Source organism: Halichoerus grypus, chromosome 12, assembly GCF_964656455.1.
Source record: "Halichoerus grypus chromosome 12, mHalGry1.hap1.1, whole genome shotgun sequence".
NCBI classification, from domain to species: domain Eukaryota; kingdom Metazoa; phylum Chordata; class Mammalia; order Carnivora; family Phocidae; genus Halichoerus; species Halichoerus grypus.
The window spans coordinates 27,819,598-27,837,489 of record NC_135723.1 but is presented as its reverse complement, the minus strand read 5'-3'; the positions used below and the strand labels follow the sequence as shown (position 1 = coordinate 27,837,489).

The 17,892-nt window shown below is 34.5% G+C and overlaps 1 protein-coding gene across 3 annotated transcripts in view; it reads left to right on the top strand.

Annotated features, from left to right (window-relative positions):
- The window catches only part of PCLO (piccolo presynaptic cytomatrix protein), a 391,345-nt gene that overhangs the window by 309,678 nt on the left and 63,775 nt on the right, over positions 1-17,892 (top strand). For 2 of the 3 annotated variants that reach the window (XM_078060093.1, XM_036107931.2), the window contains exons 14-16: positions 4,791-4,841; positions 7,993-8,117; positions 10,687-10,713. In XM_078060093.1, the coding sequence (XP_077916219.1) occupies positions 4,791-4,841; positions 7,993-8,117; positions 10,687-10,713 (203 nt within the window). The remainder of the gene's footprint in view (positions 1-4,790; positions 4,842-7,992; positions 8,118-10,686; positions 10,714-17,892) is intronic. The other variant, XM_078060092.1, reaches the window with a different exon arrangement.

The following is a 17,892-nucleotide window of genomic DNA, read 5'->3' as shown; positions in this document are numbered from 1 at the left end:
GTATTTACCACAAGCAATTGTGTGTTAGTTTTCAAGAATTACCTCATGGAGGCTCCCTGTCTCCTGAGACTGGTATTTCTCATTCCTTTCTTAATGTTTCCAGGTACAAGGCCTCAAGACATAACAAACTCTGCTAGCAAAGTTTCCAAACCAAGCACATTATAATAAGTTTCTCATCCTAATATATTTTTTATTTCAGCAACTGACATCACCATCCTTCCAGAAAATTAAGTACAAATTTAAGACCACCATTGCTCCTCTTTTTTCTCCATTCACAGTGTCTGATCAGTCACTGAATCTTGATCCTGAGAATTCTAATTTTCTAATAAGGCTGTAGTGATTTTCTGTCTTCTCTGAACTCACCAATTTTCTTTAGCAAAGCATTATTTTTTTCCCCAACATTATTATACTCACTACTGGTAACTCCATTCACCATTCTCTCTTCCTTCCTCTTAAACTACCTTCCAACTGTCTGATCTGTAACAGTGATCTGATTGGGTCACTACCCTGTTTAAAAAGTATCCCTGCTCCCTAGAAAGTTGACTACCTCACCTCTGCCTACGACCCTATCCTGCTCAGTCTAAAAGGGCTTGGTCAGTGGTTTTCCTTGGGAGATTATTACAGTAAGTATAACGTTCAATCTTTACAATAGCCTTGCTAATAAGTACTCTATATATTAGGGTTTCCAACTCATTCCTACTTTCCATGGACATTTTTGGATGGCACCTCAGTGTCAGGGATTACACTTTGTACAAGATACAAAGATGGATAAAATCCCTTCCCTGCAGACTAGGTAGACCAGTAGTTCCTAAAGTGTGATTCCCAGTAACAGCATCAGCATCATCTAGAAACATGTTAAAAATGCAAATTCCTGATCCCACCTTATACCTTCTGAATTAGAAACTATGGGGATAAGACCAAGCAACCAAGGTTTTAAAAAGTTCTCCAAGTGTGTGTGCTGCCCCTCGAAGTTTAAAAGGTACTGATCTAAAATACAATGATATGTAAACAAATTCATTGAAGGTATATAATGTTGGATGTCATTAAGAAATACAATGAGGGCATGAAGAGTGAGGTTAAGAAAGCTGGTGTTTAGCTAATGAACTGATTTGGTAAAGGGGATAAAGGGACCAACATTCCAAGCAGAGAGTGCAGCATGAAAAAAAATCTCAGAAACAGAAATTGCCTGCCTAGAATGTAAGTGTACAAAAAAATACAGGGATAAGAAATAAAGGAAAAGCCTAGACAGTTGTAAATTGGAGGATATTATGTGCCATGCCTGGCTTTTACACTGCAGTCTGCAGGAAATGAAGAGCCAGTGATAAGCTGTAAGCAAAAATGAAGTAAGAATAATAGGAAGCCTTTGTCCATGAAATCTTTCCATAGTCCATTCCTGCCTTAAAATCAGAAGGTATCCTTTTTCCTTTTCTCCTCCCTCTGAAGTGCCCCATGCTTTATGTATCTCTTAAGACAGTTTGTATCTTTTTTTAAAAAGATTTTTATTTATTTATTTGAGAGAGAGAAAGATAGCAAGAGAGAACACAAGCATAGGGGAGAGGGAGAAGCACGCTCCCCACTCACTGAGCAGGGAGCCCGATGCTGGGCTCGATCCTAGGACCCCAGGATCATGACCTGAGCCAAAGGCAGATGCTTAACCACCCAGGTGCCCCAACAATTTGTACCTTGATTGTAGCTACTAGTTTCCTTATTTTATCCTCCCAATTAGGCTGCAAGCTCCTTAAGAACCAAAACCCCTTTCTTACTTTCTCTGTGCTTCTTAAGCACATAGTAGAGGGGCTTACACAGCATAGTAACAACTAAATAAATATTGTGAATTAAAACATCATTGGCACTTGTGAGTCTCTATAATATTACAGAGGTGCAAAATTTGTTTTTTGTTGTGGCAATGTTTTGGCAATGATTAGAAGATGAAAATTCCTTAGAATTTAGAAATTAGAAGAGGAGGGCGCCTGGGTGGCTCAGTCGTTAAGCATCTGCCTTCGGCTCGGGTCATGGTCCCAGGGTCCTGGGATCGAGTCCCACATCGGGCTCCCTGCTCGGCGGGAGGCCCGCTTCTCCCTCTCCCACTCCCCCTGCTTGTGTTCCTGCTCTCGCTGTGTCTCTCTGTCAAATAAATGAATGAAATCTTTAAAAAAAAAAAAAAAAAGAAATTAGAAGAGGAAATTATATTGACATGTTTTATGATATGCAGTAATTTTTTTCCATGCCGAGAATGTGGCCTATGTGGTTTTACTATATTTTTGCTGGAATAAAAATTTATAGAACTGTATTGTCCATAATGATAGCCACATGTGACAATTGAGCCCTTGAAGCGTGGCTAGTCTGAATTGAGATATACTGTAAATGTGAATTAATGCAAAGTTATCAAGACTTAATATGAAAAAAGAATATAAATTATCTGGTTACAATTTTGATATTGATTTCATGGTGTAATTATAATAGTTTGAGTAAATTGTGTTATATAAAACATTATTAAAAATTAATTTCACTGGCTGATTCTTACATTTTTAATGTAACTACTAGAATATTTAAAATTACCTATGGTCTCATATTCTACTCTTCAGTGATGATATAGAGATTACTTAACTCTTACTAGTAATAATAACAATAATCAAATCTAATCACTTTTGGGATATATATGTATATAATATTACACATACATTTTTAATTAAAACATATAGTCACTAGATGCTAACACTCTTGAAGGAAGAGACTGTTACCTGTTCATCTTTTGGGGCATTTATCTCTACCATTTAGCTGGTATAGTTTCTTAAAACAGTTTTTTCTGAATGAATGAATGAATGAATAGATAAATAAATTTAATGATATTTCTTGACCCATCAACATGTAGTATTCATAAAACACAATACATTGTTTTCATTTGTTCTCCAAATCCTACAATGTTAAAGAATTTATAGTGAGAAATTACGGAAATATTGAGTGATGGTCTGAAACTTACATATCCCTGAGTCAGGTACTATGTCCACAAATGTCATATGTTCTTTAGATAATTTATAGAATTATGGTTTTAACTTCATTGTGTTTTCATTAGGTGTGAGACTCGGTATGAAGTTATAAAACATTAAGGTAACGGAATGTATTAAAACTAAAATATTTAAATATAGTTAGCATAATTATACATTTGGATACTTAGAACACCATCTAGTAAACATTCTAAATGATTATTCATAAGTAATTATTAATCTGTTAATACTCAAAATGGTTTCTTCTGAGTACACAAAGGTAAAATATGAATCAGAATTATTTAAATACATGTTTAAATTATATAAGCTATGTATATGACTATTTTAAATTATTTTGTTTAAACTAATTCAGTACGAATTTTTATCTTCAAAATTTTTATTTTACCACCTCAAGCTGTTTGTCTCTGAAATTCAAAACAAACCTTCTTCATTTTATCTTTAAAGTTTGAATGATTTCTTTCAAGTCATGGTATGAATAAATGATTCAATTAAAGTACTTTAATCATGTCTTATGAAATAGGTCATTGGTTTCCCAAACTTTGCTGGTCATAGCACCCTGAATGTCTCAGTAATTTTTTTCCATGGCTCTCTTATGCCCAAACATATACCTAGAACAGTTTTATTTATTAAATAATTAATTAGTATTTAAATCCTAACATCTGAGTAGCCGTTGAAAAAATAATACATATAAAATGAACTGTAAGTCGGCTAATTGAATTTAAATTTAAAAAGTAATGTATTTGTTTCATTGTTAATAACTAGATTACATTTCATTGTGATATGTGCAGCTGATGGACATTGCACAGCTGCTTAAACCATGAAATCAGACTGCACACTAAGTGATTTCCTGTTTTTTTACTCAGCTCACTGAGTTTCTTGAAGTATATTTTTTATCACCGCAATCATTAAAAAACAACCTCACAAAGATAGGACATCATTGAAAGGAAAGTAGTTGGCTCTAATCTTGAAAGGTAACTCCCCGGAGCTCATGGTTTGCTCGGTGTCCAACAGATATTGATCTTTTTCAGACAATCACTTCTTAATATTTCACATTCCTTAATTAAAGTTCTATCCTATTCTATGTAAGTTCTCACTTCCTTAATAAATTGCTTATGTCAGTAAAGCCTTAAGAATATTCAGGAATGTGATCTGGTAAACTGGCTCCTAATGCTGAAAAAAATGACTGATTGCTGACTTGTTACATTTCAATGCCGTATTTGTACAAATGGAGAGATGATATCCCCGACTCCAGATCTGTAATAGGGTTTCAGGTAATGGGGCATCCACACTGGGAGATATTTACGAAAATGGAGGCCAGCCTGCTACCCCCAAAATAAGGCCCTGTCTGTCTACATGTGCATAATATTGGCCTTGCCTCCCTAGAGGGAGCAGGGAGGGATTGAGCACCCATCGAAGGAGAACAAGGATGGACTTCTCTAACCTTTGTGCTCCTAGGCAGTCATCGTCTAAAAACAATGTCTTTTTCATTTCTCTATAGATCTTTGAAACCTGTAAATACTTAAATTGAGTACTTTAAACCAAAATATTAATTTCATTAAGTAATTGAAAATGCATTCCTACAGGTATAAAATTATAGCTTCGAAAGAGGCTGAGCAAAATGAAAAAAAGAGATTTATGTATCTATAAAATTAAATACATATTGAGAAGGAAATGCATTTTCCAGGCAGTATGCTCTGACCAAATAAAAATTCCAGAAGGAAGTTGAAATGGTAAATTTTATGAAGGACTTATCCATTAATACAATGTATGTTTTTAATATTGCAGCCTACTGATGCAACAAAGGTTGTCTCTCATCCAATTACGGGGGAAATTCAGGTATGGAAGTTTTTGAAAAATCAGCATTGTACCATCTTCGTTGGCTGTTTTGTTCCCCCAACCCTGGTCTGTTGAAATTGTAAACACTGTTAGGACCTTTCCTGTTTTATACATGTTGTATATTACACATACAGACCTGTGAAGGAAAAAATACAATTTTATAGAATAGCATTTTAGTACATAGTTCATAAAATCTAATTATATGTATGCAGTTCTATAATTTGATATGTGTCTGATGCCTTAGCAATATCAGTACGTTTTATGTCTCAGTTTATACTTGTTGAATGTGTTTCAAACATGACAGATTCTTCTGGAAATGTGAAGTCTCCTCTTTAAGAGTTTCATGAGTCCAGTGCTATCCTCTTTTCTTCCTCCTACCAACAACTGTTGTATAATCGCTGAACATTTCTTCTAGAGTAGTGTTTTTCATACCAGCGGTCATAACCAGTTTGTAATTCATAAAATCAACTTAGGGGATTTTGATCAGGAAAATAGAAGAAAAATAGTACAAATCACTCTCTTTTTTACTTCTATAAACGTGTGTTTCTGTGTGTGTCTTGTATCATAACTATTTCTTACTGTGGGTTGTATTCAGAAATGTTGTAAAAACTGTGCTTTAGATGATACCAAAAAGTAATTCAGGATAGATTTAAAAAATCACATAGAAATAAGTAACACAATGTAAAATGGTAACTATTGGGAGATAGCAAGTTTCAGATAAGGGGAAGAGAACAGTAAGTCTTAGAGCTGTGTCTCCAACATAGTCTAGAGAAGTTTTCATGAATGGCTTCACAAAGGACAACAGACTTGAACTAATTTGAGGATAAGCCCTGAGAAAGGGGGACTGTGTTCCTGGCAGAAGAAATGCTTCAAGGGAAGTTTCCGCTGCCAGAGAGTAACAAAAGGCAGGGATCAGCTCTGCGGCTGTGAAATGTTCCTGTACGGATAAGTTGAAACTAAATAAAACCTTGGACACAAGCTGAAGGGTGTTAACCACCACACTAGGGTGATCAGTAAGTATTTGGGGATAAGGGAGAGACTAATTGAAGGGAATATATAATAAGATTTCATACAGCAATGGCATCCAGGAAATATTATAAAGGAGAGGACACAAACGCAAAGGAAGCAATGAAGTGATGATCTAGGCTCGCGCTGATTAAAGCAGAAGCGGTGTGTGAGTGTGAAATGGGAAGTGCAGAATGCGGGCACCTCACTGAGGAGGATCCAGCAGCCCAGAGCCTGGAACCTTCCATGCTGCACACCTTGCAGCCTCGCTGCTCCTTCCCCCTTCCAAGAAAGCCAGACCTGATCTTTCTTGATTTCACCAGCAGCCAAGAAAATGCTAAATTTGCTGATTTGCTGATTCCTAATTTTTTTCTCCCCCCCGCCTTTTTTTAAGCTTCTTGCCCCCGGACCAGTGTTTGCTTTGTTTCTTTTTGCTTGGGTTGTTTTTTTCCTTCTTTCATTTTCCTTTCCCTTGAGCAGTAATATTTAATTCTATAGCAGAAATTTACTCTGATAATATCCTTTCTTAACTCTTAGGCTGTTTTCTTTTCTCTTTTAATATTTTCTCATGACAGTGATTTCTAGCTTATTTCTTTATTTTCTTGTAGCAAAACCTTTTTGCAAATGCAACCTTATGTGGACAACCAAATAAATGAATCCACCAGCCCTGGGGTAGCTCAGGGTGGAAGGTGACCGGGACGTTTCATTCTGTCTCAGAAGTAACATCTGAGCAACCCTAAGCGTTTTCTATAAAGCACTGCAGGATCAATGGTGAGAAGCACTTTCTTAGGGTTAGCCTGCAAGTTTTCATTTAAATAAGAAATGGTTTTGGTGCCTCACCAGATAAAAGTGGACATAAAGGCTGGCAAAGAAAAGACTACATGGGGAAGCATTTCTCCTTAACAGTTCAGAAGCTGTTCTAAATCTCAGTGAAATTAATTGCAGAATAATTCCATTTTTCGATACCCCGTTAGAGTACATAGTTACTGCAGTTTGCAACTTCCCATTTTTTTCTCTTCCTTCATGGCACTTTGTTTTATATGTCACGTTGCTTTCATGATGGTCAGACTGAGCTTTTCTGTGTTGAAAAAAGCAATGGAAGATTCCTTTTCTGCCAGAAAAATATAACCAGATGAAAATTGTGCTAAAATTAGGAATTATTTTAATTATCAGATTTTAAATAAAGCTTGGCTTCTCTACATTATCCCATTCTCAACATGAGCACAACATACCTGTTTCATATGATTATAAAAAATAGGTTAATATTTTTATTTATGGATTTTTTTCTTCTGAAATATAGATCCCTTCCTTTCTGTTATTTGATAAACAAAAGCAGCATCAGGCAAAATTAAGGCTTATTCAAAATGGTGCCATAAGAATATTTAAATTTTGAAGGAGAAAAATTAGTTAGCTCCATTATCTTGAATTTTGTAGGCTTCGCAAATATTTATTTGAATTGTTAATCTTTTCCTATTCAGCGACAATTGTGCAACAGCCATTAAACATCTAGGAGGCAAGGCCTCTTCTTCCCTCTTCAGCATCTAAAATTAAAGAACAAGATCTTATTGTCTTAAACTCTGACTCTATTAGAAAAGCAGGCACAGAAAAAAATTATGGGTAATATAATGTAATATGGAAAGAGATAAAATCCACATGTTCTTAAATATTCTTACATTTCAGACTAACAGCTCTATCTTTAAATAATGATTCCACCTACTGCTAATTATTTAGTAAAATGCAAGACATTTTCTAATAAATTCATCAACTGATTTATTTTCAAAATTCTGGTAATTGTATTCATGAACGCTAATAACATTACTATTTTTCTAAGAGTATAAATTTAGTTTAAAAATGTAACTAGCAATTCACTGCATGATTTTTCTTCTAAATGAATTTTAGACAGGCCAGAACTTTAACCATGGAAAGAATGAACAGCACATTTACTAGTAATTAGCATGTGCCTGGGAGCTCTCAATTAAATTAGACATACACTAGTCTGTTCAGTTTCAAGTAAAAGGGAAATGAAGGTTGATGCTCCTTGTGAGACTAAAAATATGTACTGGTGCGTTATTGAATAATAATGTATTATAGATTTCTTAAAACAACAACAAAAAATATTCATGGAATATTTTGATGTCCCTTTAAGCTTCAAATCAACTATGATCTTGGAAATCTCATAATCCATATTCTCCAAGCAAGAAACCTTGTCCCTCGAGACAACAATGGTTACTCAGACCCCTTTGTGAAAGTGTACCTTCTTCCTGGGAGAGGGTGAGTAAAGAAGCAGTGTCTTCTAAGTATCGCATCTCATGGATTAAAAAAAAAAATAGTGTTAGTGTTTCTAGTCTCCAATTTTAAAGAGTTTAATATCTATTCCTCAGTTTTATTCACATGTCATATTTATTTCCAACTATTAGAGAAGGTGGAAATAAAAATTTGCAGTGAAGCGTTCCTGGGGAGCCTTGATCATACTAAATCCTGTCTTGACGACACATGTCAGTCTTTTGAATCTAGAAACCACTATAATCAATCAGATGGACTGTGAAATCATTTAAGGAATTATTTGTGACAGATTTAGAGAATTAGCTTTACCTTCCCAAATTCATTTGCAAAAACAGTGTTCAAGGACTCGTAAATTACTGTTTTATCTTGTAGGACATCATTATCTAGCCCGTTACACGTTCATTAAGTGACTTATTGATGTCTCCTTATTTATATGTGTATTTTCAAATCAATGTTTTAAAAATTATAAAATAAGAGTAATATTTGAAGTGTTGAATATTAAAAAATATTTAATAAGTATGGTGAATATTTGGTAAATAAACAAAAAATATCTCTGAATCTCGCATGATACACAAACTTCATATAAAACAAGTGCTCTTTGGAGATGTTTAATTTTCATATGATAAGTGCAAATTGCTATGTTCTGGTATATAAATCAGTACTCAAGGATGGTTTCAAAACAGTGATTTGGACCCAACAGATCATTATACCTTATCTGAATAACTTACAGTAGCCAAATTAGCATGATGGAACCAAAAGTAATCACAACTGGAGGTATAATAAAAAGAATTTGGGGCTGGTAATTTGAAGGCTCTGGTTTTATTTTTATTCATTTTTCATTTAACTTGAGGAGTGACATTTGAATATTACTTTTTCCTTGGAAATTTTGAATTGTTGCACGTGAGTAGAAAGAATAATGTAATGACCCACCACATACTCGTTACTCGGCTTCAACAATTATTTCCTAGCCAATGATGTCTCATTTTTACCCTCATATACTCCCTCTATACAGATTATTTTAAAATAGATCAAAAACTAATAACGTACTATATGTTGGCTAATTGAATTTAAATAAAATAATAGATCTCAACTCATATCTTTTTTCTGCAAATACTTTACTATATATTTCTAACAGTTAACTCATTTAAAACAATCATAATACCACATATAACCACTGTAATTTTAAAATGTTTAAATCATTCCTTAATTTCCACAAATGCCTCATAATAATTTCCTATTTGGTTTGAAGACCTAACTGATATTTATAGAACATTCTTCCCATCAATAGCAGAATGCGTATTCTTTTCAAGTGCACCCAAAACATTCGCCAAGATAAACTATATCATGGGCCATAAAACAAACCACAAAAAATTTAAAAGCGCTGAAATCATACAAAGCATATTCCGTGACTATAGTTGGTTTGTTTGAACAGGATCCAAATTAGAGTTATATGTTACCTTTGAGTCTGCTGCTTGTTGACTAATTACATCACCACCAGCAGATCACCATTTCTTTTGAGATTAATTTTTCTTGTCAATATTGACAGAGCCAAGGAAACAGAGCCAATAGTTTTATCTGTCAAGAAATCAAATAATACTCAGAAAATAATCTGCAAATTTCCAGGTGTTATATCAAATTAAGTATACAGCCTTTAATTTTATCCTAATAATTTTACTTAGAAATTTAGAATTGCTGGTTTTGTGATTCTAGTTTTAATTTGTTGAATTTAATTTATAGGGGTCAGCAGTAGAGCACAGGAAAGGGGAGTTTTCATTTTATGTTCATTTAAATCTTTAGTAGTTACAACTGCAATTTGGCTACCTTTTTTTAATGTGAGTATAACTACAACAAACTGATAACTTCATTCTGCCTTTGATTGGGTCATTAGACCTTCCGTGTTATTTAATGACAATATTATGGGACAAGAGGTAATCACTGCCAAGGGTTTATCCCAAATTAGCATTTGCTAATGAATGAATGAAAATAAAGCAGTGTCTTTTACTTTCTCTCTTCTCTAATGATATCCTGGAGAATATCACCTTTTGTACTATATGAGAGTGCCTATCTTTTATTTATTACAGGATATGTTTCATTAGACTATTACATGCTTGAATAACCCGAAAGGGCAGGCAGATAACATGAATATGTCAGTCATTCTGGGGTGAGTAACAGGGAAGGAGGGAACTATAGTGAAATAAAGAGTGAGTTTCCCACCTGAAGACATCTCTACATATTTTGTCCGACAAAACATGCCTGCTGGGTGGGATTTGCCCCAAAGGGAGCTAATCAACTACCCCTATTCAATTCGTAAACCTTTCCTTAAATTATTCCTATGGTTTACAGTGGCCAAGGCGTTTGGCTGTTATATGGCTTAGAGCTGTTATTTTCACTGTAGCTCTAAGTCTCTTTTCTGCCTCATGTTATTTATATGTTACGGTGTACCTCCTCCCGTTATTATTCTCGTATTTTCTTCCTTATTTCTGTTCCTAACTTTTTTCTTCCTGTCTTTCCGACTTGCCTGTTGTATCCTTCACTCTCGCTCTCGGAATCAATGCAGTCAAGTCATGGTTGTCCAGAATGCAAGGTAGAGTTGGTTCTCTTTCAGTGTCAAGCTACGCTGTAATGTCTGGAGTTTTATTTTTTGCCTATTTGTGTACATTCACCTGCAGTTTGACTTGACAAAGATGTAATTTGCTTCTTTTTACATGTTGGTATCTGTTGAATTAGGCTACCAGCAAATTGTTCTGATCACATTACCGAACAGGTTTGGCCTATGTGTGCCATAGAATGTTGAAAAGTAGAAAATATTAAAAACAGAAAAATATGAATAAGGAAATACCACCCTGAAATTAGATGTAACTGGTTTTCATATGTAATTTGTCCACTAAAATTCATTTAGCTTCTCCTGTGATAACCATGGCTGAAGTTCTCCTGGGTCTTCTATTACAAATAAAAATAAAATCTAGAGTCATTTTTCACAAAAGTTAACTGACCTTCCAGATTCACTGGGCATGAATCTCATCCTAAACACCGTAGTTCTCGAGTCTTTTTCCCTTAGTTAGACCTGATATTGAAACATTTCCATGCCTTTATACATTCTGCACTGCAAAGGCATTGCCATGCAATAGGATGCCATAGTCGGCCTCCTCTAGCACACTGGCAACAACATAAGAGCATCCTCCTTTCTGTGCCATTAGTAGGAAACTGTTTTCTAATAGAGCTCATAACGTGGTACATCATCACATGGTCATCTAAGGGTATCTTTTAGATACATAACTAAGCATTCTTTTGCACATCTCGTTACATTATATATTAAATGTGTTATTTAGTTGGGGAGGTGAATCTTGCACCATCTGTAGCAGTGGGTGATGGGAATTTTAATCCCACCCAGAATATTAATGGTACAGGATTTGTTTTTGTCTGCAACATTAAAATTTGACATCTTTAGTAAGCCTGACAAGCTGATGCCCAAAAGAGGTTGTTTCTGCTTTGAAAGGCATAGATATTTAAATATTGTAAAGAATAGGATTAGTCACCACACCCTTTCTAGTGGCCAGAAAGGTTGTGTTTCCTTGCACACATAACCATGGTAAATTTGATAGTGTGACAGATTGCTTGATATGACATCCTTCTCAGGACAGCATCCAGATCTCTCATCCAGATTGGTCTCAGACCAAAATGCAAAATTATTCGGTTGAAAGAGATAGTGTCATTTTAAAGCTTTTTTTTTTTTTTTTAAGATTTTATTTATCTATTTGACAGAGATAGAGATCACAAGTAGGCAGACAGGCAGGCAGTGGGAGAGGGAGAAGCAGGCTCCCTGCTGAGCACAGAGCCCGATGTGGGGCTCACTCCCCGGACCCTGGGATCATGACCTGAGCCAAAGGCAGAAGCCTAACCATCTGAGCCACCCAGGCGTCCCGAGATAGTGTCATTTTAGAACAGACATTATCAGTCACTTTATTCAGAACCTTCCTATCCTTTATCTAGAGAAACTGAGGGGAAATTGTCAGAATGACAATAATTGTCAGTATTTAATTTAGAAGAGAGCATGTTTTGTAAACATAAATACTGGTTGAAACAGTCTGGGGTGTGCTGGTTACAATTTCAAAGATCTAGAAGTCACTTTCTCATCCTATGTTTCATCTAGAGGTCACTTCCATCATCTCTTTGAGAACTGTCAATGCAAGAAGGAACAATAATGACAAGGTACTGACATTTTAATTTTGGCTGAGGAGGCCAGTGAATAAAGTCCTAAAGAGCTTGGGTTTGGATTTCAGCCCTGCCTCTTAGAAGTTGGGAGGTTTCTCTAAAACGACTTCCTCTTCTGCTAAATAAGAATAATAATAACACCCCTCCCAGGTTTTTTGTAAAACACAGAGTAATACACCAAAAGTGATAAGCGTAATGTCTGACACATAATAGGCTCTCAATAAATGGTGCTTGATATTATTGTCAGTATTACGTACAATTACACTCTCTTAGGGTATACCACTTAGAATTTCCCAAAGCAACTATCAAATTGGCCTAAAATTGTTGTGATATGTGTATATATACAAATATATATAATTTATATACAGGAAATATATATATACATTTAAATTGAGGTGAAGAACTTTAGATTGCAGGGTAGATTATAGGGAAGACAACCTAGACACTTCAGCTTATGAAGCCTGCAATTAAGAAAGTTATTGGATTATTCTTATTTTATGATTGGCTATATCAAGTCACCAGTGGTCAGTTATTCCTACAAAAAAGTGATGCGGAATGCTTGGGCTACAGAATTATACAAAAGCATTTAACAGTATATAGGAAACCAAACAACTTTGTTTTCTTCGATCATAAAATGTAACACATTTGTCATTCTTAAAATTAAAAAAAAAAAAAAGAAAGAAAGAAAGTCCTGTTCACTGATAAGAATTTCACTGGTCCAATTTTCTCATCTCTCATTTCCTCTTCCCACCCTCGGACCAATATACTCAGAAGCTCTGAAAGCCCAATTGTCAGCCCCGACATGAAAGGAAACAGGAAAGAGCCTATAAAGAGTGCATGAACTCAATACTTGTCCCTGGCTAACTAAGAAATGGAAATGAGCATATCTGAAGGATCTCATTCTGGTTTTCTCTCATTACACTGTTTGACAAAGTGCAGGCTTTTGCCACGAATGAGATTTTGCTCTGACTGAAGCTGATTTTCACTATCATGATACCTGGAAGTTCAGTTCCAGCGTGGACTTTCTCTAAACCGCCTTGTTAGCATATCAGACTATTCCCTCCAGGACCTCTATAAAGCAGGGACAGGTGTTGCATGCATTTACAATTCAAAGGCCAAAGCTTGTTTCATTTCAATAGATTTTAAGGGGAAAAAAATAGAAGTATATTTTAAGGACCCATCCAATAAACATTTCTTTAGCACAAACTGTTCCAAACCCTGTGTGAGGTGCTGAGGGTAGAACTGACAAATGGCCACATAGGCTCTGACTTCAGGGAGCACAGACAATCAAGTGATGTGCCAAAAACACACTACTGCACAGAAGAATAGGGCTTAAAAAAACGGGATATTATCTGAGCTGCTTTCTAAATTAAAGGAAAATCCTTAGAAGAGTAATTAAAAATAAATTGTGCGTGTGTGTGTGTGTGTATAATTTCCAATAAAGGAAAGCCAAATAAAACAAGAGAAATGAAAACCTTCAATATTTTAGATAATTCTATGAAAGCAAAATACAAAGACGTCATCATATTCCATTCATTCATCTTTCTTATTTTTTTTTTGAAATTAAAAAGAGAAACTCAGAAAACTCTTTTTCTGCTAGTATAGGGGAGAATAATTGAATTTCAAGTATCTTTTTCTGTCTGTCTTAAAAGCATTATCTACTTATGAGAAAGTAACTGGTCAATAATTTAAAAAATGAAAGAGAAAAGAAGTTAGTCAAAACTTCAAGGAAATGAGGGTTAATTTTTTTATTAGCATCATGCCCCATCTTGATTAATTGACTTTTTATTTTCCCTTCTTAAAACTTCTCTGATTATTAGATACGGCCTAATTGTCCTACTATAATATCATTATTGCAATCTTCCCGTGAGGGAATATAGTGTGTTTTCCAGACAAAGAAGGGAAAGGAAAATGAACTCTACTTTTTTTCTCAACCTAATTTATGCTCACATTTAAGAATCCCACTGCTAACCTGCTCATCTTCAACTTGTCAGTCCAGATTTTGATGTAGTTGTGAGAAATGCTGAGTTTTCAATTTTGTAAAGTGGCAGCACAGCCCATTGGGATCATGCTCAAGATGGTCAGTTCGTGGTAGTTATAAAGCAAGTGTTATTGAAGGAATGGCTTTGTGCGATCATCTCTGCATAACATTCAAGTCCAAAAAAAAAAAAAAACTGCACAGGATTGCATTATCATTTACACAGTTCCACCAGAAACAGTGGAGGCAAGTTGTGTATTCCTACATTAATCCAGACCTTGAGTCTGGAGAGAATTGAAGAATCAAACTCACTAATAACATAAAATTCCCCCCAACTGTGGTTATTTCTGAGTGGATCTGGGCAAGAATAAATATTTGTAGTAATTATCCTTCATTCCACAACACTCTTTTAGGATATACTAGTCAGAATTTCCCTAAACAACTCTAACGCTGGCCTAATTTTTTATGATATGTGTATATATACACACATATTGTATGTAATTTCTATTACATATATAGGAGAGCAACCAGTTTCCCTATGTTTGAATCATGGTCCTACCAGTTAATAACTATGCAGCCTTTCCAACATACCTTAATTCTACTGAGCTTCATTTTTTTCCATCCTGTCTCATAGAATTGCCATGAGGATTAAATGAGTTAATACATAAGAAGCTTTTAGAACTCTGCTTGGGAAAAACTAAGCTTTTAATGAATGTTAGCTGTTTTTATTTTAATGTGCTTACTTTATAAATTGCTTTTTCATACATGAATTAAGAACTTTTGCTAAATGTAAAAGTGAAAAAAATGACAAAATATGCAGGTGAAAAATTATAATAACAATTATTCATAGATTCAGAAAAGATGATGAATAATGAATTCTTTGGAAGACATTTAAATATTGCAGACTATTTTCATATATATTGACATATCTAGGATTTTAGTGAAGTACTTGAGTTTGCATTTGACATTAATTACCATCTTTTTAAAAAGTTATGCATTTAATTTTTCAGCATTGGAAAAAAATAATTTACTACTATTCCAGTGTATTATGAATCTTATCCTTATGTTTCCGCACGATCTCATTACCTTAGTAACAAAGGCCAAAACAAATAGAAGCCTTAAAACTTATACTGCCATGTGTTTTTCTTCTAAGTATACCTGCCTAGAGAAGTAGCCATGAATTCTAAAGGAGTAACCAAGGCTTGCTATTATCTTGAAAATGGTCACATCCATTCTTCCTATGTCATCATTAAAAAAAATCAAAAACATAAGCTATAAAGGAACATAGTTTACCAAAGTTATTTTGAATTTGTATTGTAAAATATTTCAAAAATCACTGAAAATTATAGAAAATAACTAACAAATACCTGTGTTCTTGCCATTTAGTTCCATCAAATTTTAATATTTTGCTATCTAGGCTTCATTTTTTTAATTAAAAATATTTTATAAGTACCCTCTGAAACCATTCCCCTGTCCACCTAAGATAACCACAAAATAGAATTTATTACCTATAATTCCCAAACTGTGTTATGATATTTTTATATGTTTATTTTATATCCATGTATTCATAAACAGTTTACTCTATTATTTCACATGATTTTAATTTTAAATCACGATAACTATAGTTATCCTTCTGTACATTTTTTGCTCAACTTTTTTCAAGATTTATCCATCTTAATATATGGAAGTGTATATTTATTCATTTTAACTGCTGCTTACTATTTCATTGAAAGAATATATCATAATGTATTTATATATTATCTTATTAACTTGCTATTAGAAACAATGTTACGATGAATGTTCTTGAACACATTCCTTGTGCACAGGTGGGAAAACTGTAAGGTGGAAGAAGACAAAGTAGAATTGTCTAGGTTATTTGGGTCCATAAACTTAAACTTCACCAGTTTCATCTAAAATTCATCTAAAAACTGTGTACAAATTTATACTGTCTACAGTCTATGAGAATTCCTGTTTCTTTAAATCCTCACATGTGCATTTCCTCCAAATTTTTTGCAATTTGTCTTGAATGAAAAAATGGTCAAATCCTGCTCTTATTTTTACACAAATGAGTTGGTTAGAAGTTATGAGAGTGATGCTCTATTTCTTAAATTGGATTCAATTCACAATGGCTGACACATGGGGCCTTGGCAAACGTAAGTTCAGTGGTTTCCAATCTGCACCTTAGACTTACCTGGGAGATTTAAAAAAATTCTGATACTCAAGCCTCACCCCAGACCTACTAAATCAGGATCTCCTTGGAGGTGCAGGGCGGAGAATATGGGTGCAGCGCTGAGCCCTACTTGGTAGCCTCAGAACTCAGATTCTTAGGTGATCCCAATATGCAGTCAATGTTGGGAATTAATGCCGTTGCATGTGGCTGATAAGAAAGAGAATAAAGCTGAAGAGAGAAGACATTCTAAAAGTGAGTGGTGAACTAGAGCTTGATTCTCAGTAGCTCTATCTAGAACGGATAGAGTAAATTAGTGCTTGGGAAACAGTAGGAGGCATTCCAGGATGTGGCAGTGCTAGAGACCAGGAACTAGCAAGTTAGTCAGCCCATAGTTAGGAATAGAACAACAAATCAAGGGTCAGGATCCTGTCCCTTTAGAAAAGACAATGTGTAAAGTCAGAGCACATGAAAGGACTCCAGATGAGTAGGTTGATTTTCAGGACTCTGCTGCCCACTGGAGCTGAAGTATTATCTAGGAGTTCAGCTATAAGGCTAGGCAGAAAATTCGGGAAAAAGGCAGTGAGGATTGGATGAAGGCCTCATCTGTGTGGGTAACATTGGCTAATAGCAAACAACAATAATTCCAACCACATCAGCCGGTTGATGTCAGTTATAGATGTTCTGTTTGTCTTAATTAGAATAGGTTTGGGATATAAACTTCTAACTGTTGCTCAGAGGGAATGGAAAAGTCAAGGAAAAATTCAAATGCCCCAAGTTATAAGGAATGAGGAACTATTTTGATCTGGTTTATAATGATTTATCTGGGCTATTGACATAAACTAAGAATTTATATTTAATTGCTTTATAATTAAATATCCTACTTTACTAAGAGTGTCAAAATATACTTTAAATACAAGGTAACAAAAGTTCATGGAATTTCAGCTATAGCAACAAACATTTCTCATCCTTTCCTCAGTCAAAAAAATTATTATAATTTTAAATAGGAAAAAAAAAGACCATTTGGCTTTGTGGACATGATTAGAAGTAAAACTATTGGAAAGTGAAATACCAAATTATTATTTAAGGGAAATACTTAAATTATTATTGATGTTACCATATAGTTCATGCAGTTGTCTCCTGCATTCAGGAAAGAGAAAGGTTCTAAAATTATGGTATAGTTAGAACACCTAAAAGCTTTTCTTTAAAAACTACTTTAGAGCAAATAAAACTAAAGGCATCCAACGTATTTTTAAATTGTCATTTTGTATTCAACTTAAAGTAAGGTTTTAGACAGGAAGGTGATGGGATGATTGCATAATGATTTAAAACAAAATATCATCTTAAAATGTCTGCATGCCCTTCCAGCTGACTATGAAGTCATCAGTTAAGGTGAATAATCAAGA